The following is a 19,093-nucleotide window of genomic DNA, read 5'->3' as shown; positions in this document are numbered from 1 at the left end:
TAGTTTTACATTATTTGTCTTATGATCGGGCATTTCCTGTACCAATTCTCCCTTTATGCCTAGAGTAACCACATGGTCTGACATTGTTCAGTCCACACAACTGTCAATCTTGTGCTCAGATTCTTCTAGCAAGGAGATATATCTGTTTTTGTCTTTGATGCACACAGACATCTACCGGCAGTTGGTGTATTTTTTTCTACCCACTGAGGTCTAGTGGTTTCCAGTATTATCCAGAACACATAGATTACTAACTATATTTAGCTGATTCATACTAGAAACCGTCTAGAATTGTCTGGTCCTCGTAGAGCCCATCTTCTTGATCTATGGACACCTCATCTGATCTTCCTCCAAAAATTCTACTATTGATTTCTGTGCTGCAGTCTCTTGTTCCAAGACTTGTATCTTTGTGATGTCTTTTGCAAGCGTATGTTGTCTCCAGGAGTAGAGCTTACTTGGTTTGACAGTGCTGTGACATATCCATCCTTGAGGGCCTCCCAAGAATTATGTAGCTGGGAACTCTACCTATCAGTGAGGAAGAATGAAGAGGACAACATAATATTTAGGAGTTATGCACTTGCCATAACTTGGTATATGTGTTGTCCTTCTTCATTCTTTCTCAGCTTCACTCACAACCTTCCCCCGGTCTTATATTTTCTAGAAGAATATTGCAGGAACATCGAGTTCCAAGGTTTCAGTTACTATTCCCTCTTTTCTGTCTTGTCTCTGTCAATCAATTGACATAGGCAGCAAACTCAATCTGAGGAGTTGGAAGTAGCGTTGTGCATTGTGGGAAGAGGGAGGAGCTCAAAATTGAGATCAGAACTCTAGAAGATGCGGCCGAGCTGGATCCGAGACCCCCATCAGTGAGGAAGAATAAAGGACTACACATATACCAATTTATGGTAAGTACATAACTCCTAAATTCTTAAAGTTTTTTTGCATACCACTTGATCTTCTCCTGGGGCTCATTCTCCCTTAAAATCAAGTGGCTCTGATGAGCCTAAGAAGAGATCTCTGCCAAAGTCACCGAGGACTTTCTTTCGAAACTCCTTGGAAATTCGTAAAAAAACATTGGATCCAACACCTTCAGGTCCGAGGACATCGTCCCCTCTTTCAGATCCACTGACTTCTATGGATCCAAAACATATTATTCCCCGTTCAGATCCATAGATACCTTCAGATTCAATGGAGGGTGATCACAATTACCAGTTCTCCTCTTCCTTCGGCTTCAGTGTTGGATCCAAAGCCCTCAGATCCGAACTCTAGTTGCTGAACTCCATAGAGTTTATTAAGCAGAGTTTCACCAACACTGCCAGCGAAATTATTTCAGACACCATCAAAACATTCCTGACCCGCTTCCTCAGCCTCATCCAGCTCTTCTAAGAGCTTGACAGATAGCAGTATGGAAAGGATGGTGCAGAGATTCTTCAAGACTCATATCCTGATGGGGGTCTTACCAACTCCCCCCTTCTCAGATTGTAAGTGCATCGGCCCAGTCCACTCAGACTCCTTATTCTCCGATCCGTCCCTTGGTTTTGGAGACACAGGATCCAGGATACTTGAGACAGTCGGCATTGGATCTGGGGAAGCCTTCTTCCTCGATTTCCCTGATCAGCCCTGCTCTGATTTTGTCGGATCAGAGTGGGTGTTAGATCCGAGATGTCAGTGCCAGGTCCGAGGGGTTGGGTTCCGCTCCGACACTGTCCTATCCATCCCTTCCTCTTGGTGCACAGCCCTCGACAGCTTGGGTCTGATTCTTTCTGGAGGCCGCTGATATGGTGTTGGCCACATCCTTTACCCCTCTGGTGCCTCAGCTCCAAGGGAGGTGGGAGGGGTATCTCAGGGTCTGTTGGCTTTCCAGGTTGTAGAAGGGGTCTCTTCTTTACAAAAGAGTTACATTCTCTTACGTCTCAGATCCTCCTCTTTGTCCTTCATTAGGTCCGAGCACTGACCCAACCTTCCTGCTCCAGGCTAGCCTACCCCACATGCCCTTCATGGTGTTCCTCTTGAGGAGTTCCCCTCTTCTTCAGACATTTCTCCTGAATACCCCACAAAGGAAGTTCCATGGAAAAAGATGTGCAAAAGAGGCACATGGACTCCCCAGTTGAGTCGTTCACTGAAGATGCCGACTTTGATGAGGGAGAAGGATCCACTCGATGGACACCTGATGACGTCTCCTTCGGAGACATCCTGGAAATCCTTAGACAGAAGTGTGGTTGGTCTCCCCAACCTCCTCCTTCTGAAGAGTCTGTGTTCTTGAAGGCTTTCAGGGTGGGTCCACCTGCATCCTAGGTGAACCACCCCCCGGGTGGACAAACTCATTGACCTAGTTTCTTGACAGGCCTAGAAGGAATCGGACACTATCAAGCCCATTCCCAAGCATCCGAATAGATTCCTAGTCACACCAGCAGACAGAACACATTCAAGCAAGGGTGTCCTAGTTGATGCCATTGTTGTTGGCAGCCGCAAAAAAGGAGCTAGCCAAGCAGAGCTTCTCTGTCCATCCACCAAATAGGGAGTCCGAGTGATGGACAGATTCAAAAAGTGCATTTACACCTCAGTCATATTTACACTGAGGTCGTTAAACTATTTGGCAGACTTTACTCACGTGCAAAGAGATATGATCAAGGTGCTTTCAAATTCTCTTGCTGAGACTGTATCAGCGGAGGAGCTCAAAAAGATCTCTCCCCAATTGGCCACTCCATCATCCATTCCTTATTCCTTGAGAAGGTTGATCTCCCATACAGTGGAGGGTACCTCACGAGCAGCCAGCTCAGGCGTAACCGTAAGGAGACATGCCTGGATGATACTAACTTTGTGGGACCCTTTAAAGCATCTTTTGTTAATGCCCTCTTCAATGGCTCCTCCTTGTTTAGGCCATCAGTGAAAGAAACGCTTACCCACGGTGAAGCAGGAAGGAAAGGCCCTGTCTGCCATGGGACTCAAGTTTTCTACCCCTCAGTTTTTCCAGAAACCAGCAAGGAAGGAAGAAAACTTGGTTTTGGAAGTCTCGGGCCTTTTTAGGATCATCATAGTGGTGCTGCGGTAGCGTTGTCGCCTCACAGCAAGACGTTGTCGCATTCGAGCTTCAGCTAGAGCGTCTTCTGTGTGGAGGCATACGTGAATGGGCGAGCCTTCGTTGAAGGTTGTGCGTCAGGGCTGGTAACTCGGCACGTAAAAAGTCAATACCAAACATTAGCGGACCGGAGTTCCGCTGTGGCGACCCCTAACCGGGATAAGCCAAAAGACGCAACATAGGGATACCTCTCCCAATGGCAGAGGAGGAGGTTTCAGCAATAGACATCGCCCTAGAGGCAGAGGGGGTCTGCAGAACCATGACTTCAGAGACTCCTTTTCTGAGTGGCCCTATCAGCACTCCTGAAGTGCTGCCCAACTGTCAGTCTCTGTAGGCAGTCAGGGGTTGTTTTTCCCTACACCTAGATGCCTGGACAAATCTTACAAACAATGCTTGGGTGCTAAGAATAATATTCAGAAGTTATTACATTCCCTTTTTTCTGCCACCTCCAAAACCCAGGAGGAAACTCCCTGATGTTCCACCCAGTCAAGAGGGAGCACACAGCTCAGGAAGTTCAAAAGCTGCTACAAAAGTGTCATCCAAAAGGTTCCCAATGATCAAGTAGGATTCAGAACTTACTCCTACTTCTTTTTGGTGCCAAAGAAAACAGGGGACACAAGACCAATTCTGAATCTAAGCAATCTGAATTATTATGTAAAGAAATCAAAGTTCTGAATGGTTACAGTCCAGTCCAACCTGCCTCTTCTGCACAAGGACAATTGAATGTTCTGTATAGATCTCCAAGATACATACTATTACATCAAAATAGATGGTTGCTCCAGGAAACACTTGTGTTTTGGCTGGAAGCTAATCACTACCAATTTAGAACACTGTCCCTTGGACTCACCACAGCCACTGGGTGTTCATCAAATGCATGGCTGTCATAGCAGCTCACTTGAGGCTCAAAGGATTCCAGGTCTTTCCATATCTAGATGAATGGCTCCTCACCGCTCCAAGAAGTCATCAACTTCTACATGCCAAGGATTACTTGCTTCAGATATACAACCCCCTAGGCATCACAATAAATCTTGCCAAATCCAACCTGACTCCTGTACAGAACCTAGAATTTATAGGAACTCAACCAGATGCTACAAATCAAGTGGTTTCATTACCTGTTCAGATGCTATGAGGAACCCGCAAGTACGGCCAGTGCAACGGCCCAAAAATCCTAAGTAACGCAATTCAAAAAAGGAGCCGGCACAAATCGGTGTGGAAAAAAAAATATTATAACTCATACATGGTGTATTAAAAAATACACCAATCCATCAAATTCACCAAATATATCAGACCGGTTTCGGCAATGCTGCCTTCCTTAGTAAAACAAAAACAATATGACAAAAATTCCCTCCAACAGAACCTTATATACATATAAGAATCAGTTACCAATTAAACAATTGTTGAATTGAACAGGGTTTTAAAAATAATCATTCAGGCCAGGTGGAAATAATCCACCGAGCTTAACTATCCATTTATTTTCTTTTACATTGAGTATCTCATGCAATCCTGCCTTATCCTGTGTTTTGTGTAAAATGCAATCAATAACTGTAAATTTAAATGACCCAGTTTTATGTTTGCATATATGTTTATACAGTGCACTAGCTTGTTTGCTGTTCTTGATGTCACTCATCCGCAGTCCACTTATCCGCAGTCTAAGTGGTCTAGAGGTTTGTCCAGCATAAAATGCTGGATATGTACAACTTGCCAGATATATCACCCAATTGGTGCTACAAGTAGCAAAAAAAAGTAATATCAAACACAGAAGGTGTATTCTGGCTAGTAAAACTGCCAGTTTTATAAACCTTAGACAGTGACCATGTGGATTACAGCCCATCAGTTTATCCCCCGTCCTAGTTCTCTGGATAAAAGACCTATCCTGATTCTGACACCTTTTATACACTGCACTAGCTTGTTTGCAGTTCTTGATGTCACTCATATGTTCATTTATCGCAATCTAAGTGGTCTAGAGGTTTGTCCAACATAAAATGCTGGACATGCACAACTTGCCAGATATATCACCCAATTGGTGCTACAAGTAGCAAAAAAAGTAATATCAAACACAAAAGGTGTATATCTGGCTAGTAAAACTGCCAGTTTTATAAACCTTAGAACAATTGCAACAGTGACCACATGGATTACAACCCATCAGTTTATCCCCTGTCATAGTTCTCTGGATAAAAGACCTGTCCTGATTCTGACACCTTTTATAATGGTTGAACAAAGAGCTCAATGATCGGCCCTTACAAATGGAATAATTGCACCTATCACCCACAAATTCCATGAGTGAATCTTCCCCTTGGAGTATATCCCAATGTTTAGAAATAATATTCATGAAGGAATATGCGTTTTTACCATATGTAGTAATTAACCTAACCTGATTACTCCTAGCGGGTTGATCACCCTTGTATACAAGCAAATCCGATCTATCCTGCTGAGACGCAAACTGGCCAGCTCTACAGATGTCACCAACCCTGTATCCCCGGTTCCTGAATCGAATGGAAAGATCACATTTATATTGATTATACACAGAGGAGTCTGAACAGATCCTTCTGATCCTAAGAAATTGGGACTTGGGAATATTCCTGATGACATGCTGGGGGTGGAAGCTGGAGACATGTAATAAAGTTGTATGACAGGGTTAAATGTAAATAAAGTATTGCGGAAATTTGCGAAAAACGTCCGTCTCCAAGGTGTCATCGGGGGTATGTTTAACCAAGATGTCCAAAAAGGTAATCTTATTTTGGTGCCATGTTACCTTAAATTGAATCCCCCCACACATTGTGGTTCAAGTATTCAACAAACTCCGCCAAATAAGAGGCATCCGCTTTCCACACCATCCAACAGTCATCAAGACATCGTCTCCAGATATCAATTTCTACCAAATAAATATTATGACTAACATCATAAATCAATTGCTCCTCTATGCAAGCCAAAAACAGGTCGGCATATATGGGGGCAAAAGACGCTCCCATAGCCGTGCCGTGTATCTGCCATACACATTGTTTTTGGAAATAAAACACATTCTTAGTAAGAACATGTTCAGCCAAACAGACCAATAGAGTATTAAAGCCTGGTCTGTATAATTCGGCCCTATCCAACCAATATTGAAGGGAAGCTAACCCCGCCCAGTGGGGGATATTGGTATACAGGGAGGTGACATCGAGAGTACACAATAACCAGTGAGGTTCAAGTTGCATATCTGATACATTACCCAGAAAATGGGTATTATCTTGTATCCAAGCCCGAATGCATGGTAGCAATGGTTTCAAATAATATGTAAGAAATTCAGAAATGGGTTCAGTAAGTGAGCCCCGCCCCAAAACAATAGGTCTACCTGGGGGGTTATCAAGATTCTTATGAATTTTCGGTAGCAGGTATAGACATTGTTGTTTAGGGTGATCGACTTTCAAGTGATGGGCAATTTCCTTGGAAATAATACCTTCTTCAACTGCCACATCCAAAAAGGCATCAATCTCAACCTTAAATCTGGCGGTGGGATCTATAGGCATTATCCGATAGTATTTTTGATCCAAAATTTGTCTCTGTGCCTCACCATTATATTCTGTCCAATCTTGGACAATTATAGCTCCTCCCTTGTCTGCCGCTGAAATAACAATATCTTTGTTTGATCTAAGCTCATCTATGCAAATTCTTTCTGCCCAAGTAACATTGTCCCTACTTAAATAATCCTTCCCAAATTTCGATGTAAATCTTTGAGCACATTATCCTGAAAGAGTGAAACAACCAGAGACATAGGTGGCTTGAACATGGACTTCCAAAATCTAAAAGATCTATTATCTATCTATTATCTATTATTATTAGATCTAAAAGATCTATTCACCTAAACAGCAGAGGCCTCCAAAGCAGACACCCAAACAACTGCTACCTCAAGACACCCCACAAGCAACACATAAACCACAAAAGCAGTGTGCAAAGCAGTCACAGCCCTTAAGGCCAAATACAACACCAAACATACTTGTCATAGGTGACTCCATAGTCAGACACACTGACGTCCCACTCACCAGGCTGAACAAGGAGACGGTCACAGTAAGCTGCCTATCGGGCGCTAGAATCCGCCACATAACACAAGCACTCGGGTCACTCCACGGCAAGTACAAATATGACACAGTCATTGTCCATGCTAGTGTGAACGACCTGAGACGTACCTCCCTGGACTACATGAAAAGAGACATAGAGGAGCTCTCTGATTATGTAGCCCAGGCAGGTATGACCCTGACCCTGAGCAGTATACTTCCTTCACCAAGAATGATGCCACAATATAGAGACAAGATGATCAGCTTTAACAATTGGCTTAATGTCTGGTGTCATTCAAAGGGGATCCAGTGTCTGTCTGCCTGGGATGACATGCTTGACAAGCCACACTGCTTCGCAAGGGACGGCTTGCACCTGTCACCCCTGGGATTCCGGATATTGGCTAAGGCTCTTGCCACCCCCATAGTGCCTTTTTTAGGCAAGGCTCAAATGCTAAACCTACCACCCTAGAAAACAAAAATGGGAAGAAACTGAGGGTAATGCTGCTCAATGCCAGAAGTCTAAATCTCAAAATGCACGCACTCGAGGCCCTTCTCAGTATGGAGAACATCAATGTCTGTGCTGTAACTGAAACCTGGTTCAAGGCTCCTGAGAGCACCCCGGCACTATTAGGTTTTACCTCGTATCATGCGTTCCGGCCCCAAAACCCGGACCACACCACAAAAGGAGGGGGTGTATCCATATTCATAAAGGATACCCACACCTTCAGGTTGGTGGCAACGCACAAAGCTTCGGAAACCATCCAGGTGCAACTAACCATAGGCAAAACTGCTCTACAAATTGTAGCATGCTACAGGCCACCCTCTCAAACTCAGGAACCCCACACAGCCTTCCTGTAGACACTGGAGGGTATAAATGTATCTCCAAACACCATCATATTGGGTGACTTCAACTACCCGAATATAGACTGGGAACATTACTCAAGCCCTAACTTTCTAGCCCAACGGTTCCTGGAGTTCATAAATTCAAATGCCATGGAACAGCTAGTCACTGTTCCCACGAGAGGAGAAAATATACTAGATCTCATTATCACAAACATGGGGAGAAAATGCTCCACACCGGAAGTATATCCCTCATTGGTGAGATCTGATCATAAACTAATCTCACTGGAAATCCACATCCCGCCCCCACCCCAAACAAAAAAGACCACAGTGAAGAACTTCTAAAGCAAACTTCACACTACTCAAGACTGGTGTGGTATCCTTCAAGGCCCCTGAGCCAGTGGAAACCAAAACCCAAGCTGCGGAAGCCCTTACAAATGCCTTCTATGAACACCTCCAGGACTGCATGGATCAGGCAATCCCAAATAAAACCAAGACTCTTTCCACAAAGGGCAAACGTCCAGTCTGGTGGACCCCAGCCATTAACAAACTTTACAATAAGAGGAGAAAGCTATTACATGATAGAACAAAATCCATAAAAGGGAAGTCACCCCTGATCATTATTAGTAAAAAATACGAGCACTCATAAAATCAACTAAGGCCAATTTTGAGAGAAAATTGCCATGGATTCAAAGGACAATCATAAGGCCTTTTTCAGCTATGTTAGGAACCTGGGTGGAAACTCCCAGATATGCTCAGAATTAGTCCAAAATGATACAAAATCACTGAACCCACAGACATTGCCAACATACTGGCAGACAGGTCCAGTGCAAACTTTACCTCCTCACCACCCCTAAAGGAGAGATAACTATCCCAGCGGAGTGTAGCCTCCCAGACATCTCAAATGCGCAGGTGAAAGCTGCTCTCTCTAAAGCTAAAAACACAGCATCAATGGGACCGGATGGTGTCCCCGGCTGTGTGCTACATGAGCTAAATGAGGAATTAAACCCGCACATAAGGCAGCTGTTTAATCTCAGCCTTACCACAGGATACGTGCCCAAGGAGTGGCGTACGGCAACTGTGGTCCCACTCCACAAAGGCGGTGCCTCTACGGACCCTGGTAATAACTTCCCATAAGCTTAACAAGTCTAGTCTGCAAAGCTATGGAGAGGATCATAATGGAGCTCATAAACAAAGATATAGGAGACTTGCAGACATTGGACCCGACCCAGTTTGGCTTCGTCAAGGGAAGATCATGCCTTTTGAACTTGGTCGACTTCTTCGAAACAGTCACCAAGGCCATTGATGAGGGAAAGGCAGTCCATACAGCCTACCTTGACCTTGCAAAGGCTTTCGACACAATACCCCACTCGGGTATTGTAGAAAAACTTACCAGCTTAAATGTAAACCCATATGTCACAAGATGGGTTGCAAACTGGCTTAAGGACAGAACCCACAGGGTTAGAGTTGCTGGCGCTATGTCAGACTCCAAGCCGGTCACAAATGGTGTCCCACAGGGCTCGGTCCTTGGCCCCCTATTGTTCGGCATCTACTTCTCAGAAGTACAGGCCAACATGGGAGGACTTTGGCTGACAAAGTTTGCAGACGACTGCAAACTGAGCGCCATAGTGGAAAGTGCATCGGACACGGATATCCTTCAGAAGGGACTCACGGAAACAGATAGCTGGTGCCAGAGCCATGGCCTGAAGTTAAACGCCAAAAAATGTATAGTCATACCCTTCGGGAAAAACAAGGTAACCCCAAGCTACCATATAGGTGGCAATCCACTAAGCACAGAAGAGGTTATCAGGGACCTGGGGACCCAGGTTGACAGTGGCCTTTCTTTTGACACTCACGTTGCTAAAGTGGTTAGAAAGACCTTCTACATTGCCTACCTGATCATGAAGGATTCACATCCAGATCTAGTGAGGTCATTGTTCCCCTGTACTCTTCACTTATCAGACCAATGATCGAGTACAATGCCCCATTCGGGATGTATCTCACCCGACATCTGCAGCAATTGGAGAGACCCCAAAAGTTCCTCACCAAAAGGATAAAGGGACTCCAAAATCTGTCATATGCTGCCAGATTGAAGAAACTCCAGCTCTATTCAGTCGCCACCGCCTGCTCAGAGGTGACATGTGCCTGACATACAAGGCCATGTCCAACCCGGAATTAATGGACATGCTCCACCTCAAAAAATCCAAATCCACCAAAACCACTAGAGCAAGCGACTTAAACCTTAGCACCGATATAAATAGGACGTGCTGGAGGGATAGATTTATCACTCAGAGACTCCCTATGCTGTGGAATAAAATCCCGGTCCATGTGAGGTAGAGCACCTCGCTGGCTCTGTTCAAGAGAAATCTTGACCTGTGGATGGGAGATCGTAGGTTTACCCCGGGAATCATCTCTGTGTCACTGCTGGACAGAGGCACAACAAACTAATGGGCACAGTATTTTTTCATATAAGGGGTGGCGTAAGCCACAAAAATTTGGGCTAGGCTTATAAATGTCTTAGGGCAGATAGCCTAGTATAAACCTATGAACCTATCAGTCTGATTTAACTCACCCTGAAAAAATAAATGTAAATTTAGATTACAGCAGAAATCTACCACATCCTGTGCAAATTGATGTTCAGGCACAAAAAAACAGGGAACAAAGCTAAGGCCTTTATTGAGTACTTTTATTTGCATATCCGACAGACTCAAAGAGGAGATATTAAAAACACTGCAAAAAGTTACACCTGAGCCATCACCCTCACCATTCCTTCTAAATTGGGAGGAACCTTTATGCTTCCTTCCCCCTCTTCTGGACCTAGGCCTAAAGGGTGGGCCAAGTTGTCTCCCAAATTATTTCTTTTAGACCTCGGTGACCTGTCCATGTGAGCCTCCTCCCCCTCAGTATTGGATGAGGTATCCTCACCTGATGTAATATTCTCCCTATTTCTTTTCTTTAGAATAGATTTAGATCTTTTGGGCCTAAAATTCCCTGATCTAAGATTGGGAGTAGCAAATTTGACATTCTTACGTATTTCAAAGGGTCTCCCCCTATCAAAATCATCAACACCTCTCTGAAATTTCTTCATTTTTTCTCTTTCAAGACATTTTCCAACTCTAACAAATCCTTGCTTAGTTGGTTCAGACTGATACTGTAACATGGAAGAGACTGTAATTCTTGTACCCCTTTACTCAACTCATCCAAACCAGAAACCTGTTGTTGTATAGTTCTCTCATAATAAGAAACTAGAGCATTAACAAAGCCCATTGAAGCTTGCTATTGTACTGCAAGCCAGTCATCTAATAACTGGTCAATCTGAGGAACAAGTGGCTGAATCTTGACCCTCAGTCCCCGTGGGGATATCTGTTTCTGTTGATATGCTTTAAAAAAATGCAAGTTCCACACATTGCTTCTCAAACTCCTCATTTCCTTATTGAGTTTAGAAAAGGCTCTGTCAACACCTGTGTCACTGCACCTTTGCTTTAAGGACCCTACAGAGTTTAGCACAAATTGATCATCTGACTAAAAGTGATAATTTGCAGAAGAAGTTTTCAGGTAGATTTCCTACTGTCATCAAAGTTCTCTAATTCATGATGTTTGCTTTTGTTTGTATGTCCTTTATATCTAGCCGACAGATCTGACATTGCTGATAATTTTGCACTTAGAGATTTTCCAGTGTCTTTTTTTCTCTTGTGCTTCCAGAAGTACATGTTCATTAATTTTTGTATGTAAGTGTAGTACAGCTAAACTGCTACAGAATTGTGCACTGTATCATGATGATGACAGGTCCTCTTTCTTAGTTTTTTTGCAGCAGAATGCTAGGATTATTGCTTTGAAACCTCAAGATATAAAAATATGTGGATTACTATAAATACTTTACTACATAAATGAATATTCTTTTTAGGTAAGCTGAAGAAGTGTGGAAGGATGCAAACCTCTTAAACTGTACACTCTGCAATATCATTATATATGAAGAAAGTTTATTTTGACATATAAAGCATTGTATACTGCAACTCTTCAGACAGCCATAAACACAGATCCATGTCAATGTAATTTAACACTTAGAGGTAAAAATTTAAAGTTACATATACATTCATTCAAAACAAGATTGTGTACTCATATACAACTTTAAGAATTCCAGTAGTACGGAGCAAACATCTTGTATGGATTAGGATATCAAACAATGTAGATACATTGAAGCAAAATATTGCTGCTTTGGTTGGCAACTTAGTGTATGATCTTGAAGTAAGAGAATTAGTCAAAGGTCTTAGACCTGAACACCATAACTGAACTTATGAACTTAATCTTTTTAATTTGCTAAATTTTTTGTATTTTTCACATGAAAGTGTGTGTGCGCCTCTGTATGTGGTGTATGTGTGTGTATGTGCGCATGTGCGCACATGTTTTTGTGTGTGTGTGGGGGGGAGGGGGGTCATATCTGAAAAGGTCTTTGAGCTACCTTACTAATGCACTTAAATGTTGCCTTGCCTCTGAGTAAGATCCTTGTATGGAAACGTGTATTGCATAACATTTCTGAATGGCCAGAAAAGTTCATATATTACAGAGAATTAACAAGATGCCTTTCAAAAAATATATACTAGCAGTGATTAAGCTGGAGATAGATATTTTATCTCAGGTTTTCTTTTTTTTTTTTTTTTTGTGTCTTTTTTTAGGTAGACACACTGGTTTTGGCAGCACCAGAAACCGTGGACTGTCGAGTATGTTGTCATTCCATCTGCAGGGCTACCGTGTGTCCTGGTATGTCTGTCCAGCAAAGTGAGAGGCTCCCGGAACAACCCTTGGCTCCCCCTGTTGTAATGCTTCCACCACCACCACCACCACCACCACCACCTCCTCCTCCTCCTCTTCCTCCTCCTCCAGTGCCTGTTATAAGACCATTACAGCTGCTGAAGAAATCCCAGAGTGCCAAACAGGTAATGTTGTCCACAGTATCTTCTGACTACAAAAATGTGAGACCACTGATTTTAGAAGGTGTGGTCCAGACAGTATCTTATTCTGGACTCTGCTTAAATCAAATTTAGTGTTTTAAATAGCATTTTCAAACCATTCCAGTGGTCTTTAAGGATTTGTTGTTACATTTATTTTTGTCAACAGCCAAATGTAGTGTAGTTCTTATAACATTTCTTAATTCTTCTCTGGTAAATATGTTCTGCCCAAGCTGTATGCTATTTCATTTATTTCATAGTGCACATTTCATTTTCAGATTATATTTCTTTTGATTAAGTAACATTCTCTTCAATTTCATAGGCGCCTTTTGTAATATGGTTTACAAACATTTTTGCTCTGATTGCCCTGAAATTATTTTTCAATAGAATTACTTTATTAAAGTGAACAGGTTAATATTCTACATCCAAAAAATATACCAGCAAAAGAGTTTGTAGACCATTGCAACATAAGCAGGCAATATACTATATTCTGTTCATTCAAACAGATGTGGTCCCCTTTGCTTAGGTTCACCTCCGCTAAATGATTTCTGTTTTTAATATATAGAGCTCCTGGCATTGTATATAGTTAATAATGAAATAAATAGTTTACATTAATGAACTTAACAGATATGAACAAAGTCTTTAATGTCTTCATATATATGCTCATAAATAACATACCTGATGTCAGTTCCTCAGTGTATGGGTCTTCAGATCCAACCTCAGATTCGGCTTCAGCCACTCTAGGCTTTAAATTCAAAGCTCAGACTCCTCACTTTACCCATAATCCACTGCTGTTCTCAGCATTGCCTGATATCTTGTTTGCTGTTTGTTCAAACAGATGTTTTCGGTCTCCTTTGCTCAGGCTCGCTTCCACTAAATGCTTTCTCTTTTTTATATCCTTTCCTACTAATTTTTACCTTTCCAAGTTGGCATTACTGTACAAGTTATATCCTTGACTGAACTTCATATTTGTTATGACAATTTTCAGTATTGTTATTATGGTCCTTTCTATTCTTTTGGTAATCTGTAATTTTTTTCTAGGTTGGAGAAACTCTTAGGTTTCAAGAAATGTGTGGCCTGCTGCCGTAAGATCACTAATTCAGATGCCCATTCAAAATGGGTGTATTGTCTTGGTGAAGCTCATCTCAATGAGGACTTCTCTATCTACACCGTTTTTGGCCAGAAAGCTATTGTTGAACGTCAAAACAATTTAATTTTGAAGGCACTCCTCCCAGCCCATGTGGGAGACTCGTCACAACATCATCTTTCTTTTACTTCTGCTGCTTCTGGAGCCTCCCCATCTACCAAAAAGTTTTCAGACAGGCATAAAGGAGAGAAAAATGGGAAAAAAATAAAAGGAGAAATTTGAAGTGGCTACGAAACATTCCCCTGACTGCACCTCGTCTTTGGTTGCTTCTTCAGCTCCAAAACTTTTTGGATCATTGGATCTGACTGTGATCAGATCCCATACTCCACCAATGCCAGAGCCCAAGTTTTTGCTAGATCCAGTATCTCCTAGATTATGCTTGCCCTTCCTACATGAAAGGCTGGTGCATTGTTCCCCTAGACCCACTTCCACCTCCTCATCCATCAGATCAGTCCATTCTAGCAGAAACCTTTTAGGTTATCTAAAGGTTGGATATTTGTGCCTGCTAGATGGGCTGACTTGGTGAACACTTTGAGTGATTTAAAAATGTATATTCGAAAGTTGAATTTCAAAGTTTTATTTAGTAATGAGAATGTGGTATATAATGGTGGTTTGCATCACACCAGTTTGTTTAATCTCCCTTTAAACAATCATATTTAAACATTTGAAAGGGTTTGTAAGTATGAGGTACGTGATATAGTTAAATGGAAAAGTAAAGTGAAATATTGTAATGTATACAGTGAGGAGAAAAGGTTGCTGGATGAATTAAATAATGATCCTAATATTAGGGTAATGAAACCCAATAAAGGGGGAGGGGGCAGTAATTATGAATGTTACTGACTACCAAAATCAAATGAATGCATTGCTTTTTGGGGATAAATATTGTGAGGTATCCTGCAATTAAATAAATGTTGCTTTCTGAAATATAGACTTACTACTGCTGGACATGTTATTGTAAGGTGAAATAATGGAAAAATACTTTGATTTTATGTACAATAAAAAACCTGCATTGGCCAGTATATTTGGTATACCCAAAATCCACAAAAGCCTTAACAATCCACCGTTTAGGCCGATAGTGGCTGGGTCTAGGTCCAAAACCTATTTCATAGCGCAATGGATAGACCACCATATCAAGGGTGGGCTTAGTAACAGTACTAACATCTGTAAGGACTCTTGGCTATTTTTTGAAGTTAGTCAATTCTTTACCTTATAGTGATTCAGGATTGTTTGTGACCATTGATGTGCACGATTTATTCTCTGTGATACCACAATATATTGGATTGCAGTGGTTTGAACAACAGATGTTAAGTTGTCTACCTCGCCTTCATTCTTACTGGATGGGTTCAGGGCCGATCCTTGGCTCCGACTTGGCCTTTTTCTAAAGCTCGAGAGGTATTTACCGGCTCGAGGCCTCACCTTATCCCACAATGCTAGGCGTCAGATATCCAGATCTTGTTTGCCGCTTCAGCTACGAGGTTGCGTGTTTTTACCGGCTCCAGGTCGTATAATTCTTTTACTATTATATTTACTGTCAGAGTTGTTGTTATTTTTAGATTTTTTTCTATATTAGTTTTATTAGATCGTGTTACCCCTTTAGACCCCACTTAGGATCTCCTTTTTTCTGTTGTTACAGAGTTTTCTTCCTTTCCTCCCCCCCCCCCCCTTTGGGGTAGTGGTTAGGCCTGTCTCTTAAAGTATTGTTTTATTTATATATACATATATATATATATATATATATATATATATATATTTATATATATATATATATATATATATATATATATATATATATATAGATATATATTTTTTTTTTTGTGTTAAGTTTCTTGTTATTTATAACTGTTGTAGTTATAGGGGTATTGTATTCTTAGTTCTAGTGTGTGTGTGTCTGTGTTTAGTGTTTTAAGCTCCAGTTTAACTTCCCTTGGTATCTCTCCTATCATGTCTAAAGATACCAAGGTTTCAGGTTTCAAGAAGTGTGACTCGTGCTGTCAGAAGATGTCTCTGACAGATGGTCACACTTCTTGAGTTTATTGTTTGGGCCCCCTACACCTGCAGGACTCTTGTTCGGTCTGTCATGCTTTCAATCCAAGAGTCCTGCAGGAGCATAGGAATAAACTAAGCCTTCGTGGGGGAAATCCTTAAAGCCCGCCAAACCGTCGGCTCCCTGTTCGGAGCCGACACCGAGCGGAGCTTCTGACTCCTCGTCGGTTCCAGGCGGAACCGACACTTTGAGACCTCAGTCGGCTCCGACTTTGCTATCTGAGCCTTCTCTGAGCCTAAAGCGTTTGAGACTCCCCTCCTTAGAGTCCGTTCGCTCGGCTCCCAGGTCCCCATTACTACAATCGGAGTGGAGCCATAGATCCCATTCCACTCGGTCCTCCAGGCTATCTGACCATGACTTAGAGAGGGTGGTCAGTAGGCTCCTTAAGTCACAGGCACTGGCCAAAATGTTGACTAGCCCTTCTCAACAGACTGTGGCTATCCCTGTTTCTTCAACGGTTCCTCCTCCGACTCTACTATCGTGTTTGGAGCCGGAGCTTGTTGGGGCTCGAATCGTCGGAACGTCGGAGCCAATGCCCCACCCTTCGGCTCCTTCGTCGGCTCTGATCTCTTCATTGGTTCCATCCTTGGAGGGATCTGGGCGCCGAGACTCCCTCGTCGGCTCCGAGTGGCATCGGACCCTTGTCCGACCCCGTTCTCCCTCTCGGGCCTTGGCGCAGGTGAGCTCGGCCTCGACATCGGCTTTGGAGCTGTCCCTCTCGTTGCCGGGAGGGGTTCACGTCTCTTCGGAGTGGGGACCCTCTTCTCAACCTGGTAGGGGCGCCTTTGAGGTCATGAGGAGCGTGCTGACTCCGTTGTCGGCTCTGCGATTTACCCCTTTGGCTCCTCCCCCATGATGCCTGCGTCGGTCTCTGTCCACCCTCCTGACCCCAAGCATGGAGAACAAGCGCTCCAGGTAGCCCCATTGGGTGTATCTTCCTCTTTCGAGGCCTCCCCTGATCTCTCAGAGGAGCCCCCTCGGAAGAGAAAATGTAAGGGGAAGCATGTTGACTCCCCCGAGTCAGTCACCTCTGACACCGACTTGGAGGATTCAGAAGGGTCCCCAAGGTCCCCCTCTGAGGATGTCTCCTTTTCAGTCATCCTTGAGATCCTTAAGCAGAGGGGGAACTGGACCGCCCACAACCCTTCCGAGGACGAGTCGGTGTATCTGGACACGTTTGGTTCTCGTCCTTCCACCTCCTGGGTGTCTCCGCCTTTTGACCCGCTCATGGAAGTAGTGGCTCTGAAGGCGTGGACTGCCCCGGACACAGTGGAACCAACTCCCCGCAGGCCCACAAAATTCATTACAGCCCCATCTGACAAACAGTTTCTTACAAAGGGTGTCCCTGTTGATGCCATGGTGGTTGCAGCAGCCACTAAGAAGGAGTTGGCTGACCCTTCAGTGCCTGCCCATCTACCTAATAAAGAATCTAGGACAATGGACAGGTACGGGAAGCGGATGTTCTCTTCAGTGACCTTTTCCATGCAATCGCTGAACTATCTGTGTCATTTCACCTGCCTTCAGAGAAATCTCCTTAAGGAACTGGGTGATACCCATCAGGATCCATCTGCTGCGGGGTGTCAGGAAAAGATTAACTCCCAGCTGGTGACTCTTAATTCTATAGTCAACTCCTCCATGCGGCTCATTTCTAATGCAGACGATGGGGTGAGTAGAGCCGCAGGCACAGGCGTGGCTTTAAGAAGACATGCCTGGATGCGGTTATGTAACTTTGCTGACCCCTTTAAGGCGTCCTTCACCAATACCCCCTTCGATGGTTCGGCTTTGTTCGGACCACAGGTGAAGGATACTCTTACCAGGTGTGAGCAGGAAGGCAAGACTCTCTCTGCTGTGGGAGTCCGTTTTTCTACTCCTTCTAGACCATACCCTAAAGGTCAGAAGAGTGGAAAAATGTGGTTTCGTAAACCCCAAGGAGTCGTGCCTGACACACGTGGTGAGTTTCCCTCCAGGGGCAGAAGAGGGAACAACAACAGATGCCGCCCGAGGGGCAGTGGGGGTCCGCAAAATCAGGGTAGCAGGGAATCTTTTTCTGACAAACCCTTTCAGCACCCCTGAGGGGCTGCCCGACTGTCCACTCTCTGAAGCAGTTGGGGGAAGATTGTCACTGTAACCAAAGAAGAGCGTCACAGTCCACAAGCGCAAATAAATCCAGTCCTTTGGATGCGAAAACAACGATTTATTGAATAATCCACAAGATGCAACAAGAAAAACAATAGAACGCTCTCACAACGTTTCCGTCGTCTACTTTATCAATATACAAACAATTAAAATGTAGAGCTTCTTATATATCCCACAGTTTCCCTCCAAAAAAAAACAATCATTCAATTGTTCAATAAGTGCAACTAATTTAGAAAAACAGCATGAGTTACATAAAATCCTGTGTAACATGAATTGGTGTATAAGTAATAACTTTTTAAAAATAACTGAATAGTCATAGTTCAGTGTTATTTTCTTTGGATAGTGAATATAGTGATGTGTATACAATCTTAATGGATAATAAGTGAGAATAAACTTTCTGCATTACCGTTCCAGATGAAGCATAGGTCATCCAGAAATCTAGAATATAGAACACAATTATCAAAGTAAGGTGATGTCTGAAGAGATTTCATCTCCCAATATGTCATAATGGTATTGGCATATATGGTGGCACAATGGGCACCCATCGCCACACCCCTAACTTGCCTGAAATATTCTCCTTGAAAATAAATGAAGTTGTTTTTTAATATAATCTCCATAAACATTAAAACATTTCTGAACTCAATTTGAGTCAAAATGTGTTCTATATTCTAGATTTCTGGATGACCTATGCTTCATCTGGAACGGTAATGCAGAAAGTTTTAACAATTTTAAACAACATTTGAACACTACATCTAGTTTTTTAAAATTCACATCTGATTACAACGAGAATGAAGTTCATTTTTTAGATGTAAAAATCAGAAAAAGTAATGGCAATTTCACCTCTAGCATATATAGGAAAGAAACATTCTCAAA

General features: G+C 42.9%; 1 protein-coding gene across 1 annotated transcript in view; it reads left to right on the top strand.

Annotated features, from left to right (window-relative positions):
- Nucleotides 1–19,093, top strand: part of PRR11 (proline rich 11) — an 868,944-nt gene that overhangs the window by 347,858 nt on the left and 501,993 nt on the right. Inside the window, exon 5 of the mRNA XM_044054274.1 lies at nt 12,621–12,881. Coding sequence (XP_043910209.1) covers nt 12,621–12,881 — 261 coding nt within the window. The remainder of the gene's footprint in view (nt 1–12,620; nt 12,882–19,093) is intronic.

Source organism: Protopterus annectens, chromosome 13.part0 (assembly GCF_019279795.1).
Source record: "Protopterus annectens isolate FY-2018-M chromosome 13.part0, PAN1.0, whole genome shotgun sequence".
In the NCBI taxonomy this organism is placed as follows: Eukaryota; Metazoa; Chordata; order Ceratodontiformes; family Protopteridae; genus Protopterus; species Protopterus annectens.
The sequence above is the reverse complement of the archived record's forward strand: the minus strand, read 5'-3'. Positions and strand labels throughout refer to the sequence as shown.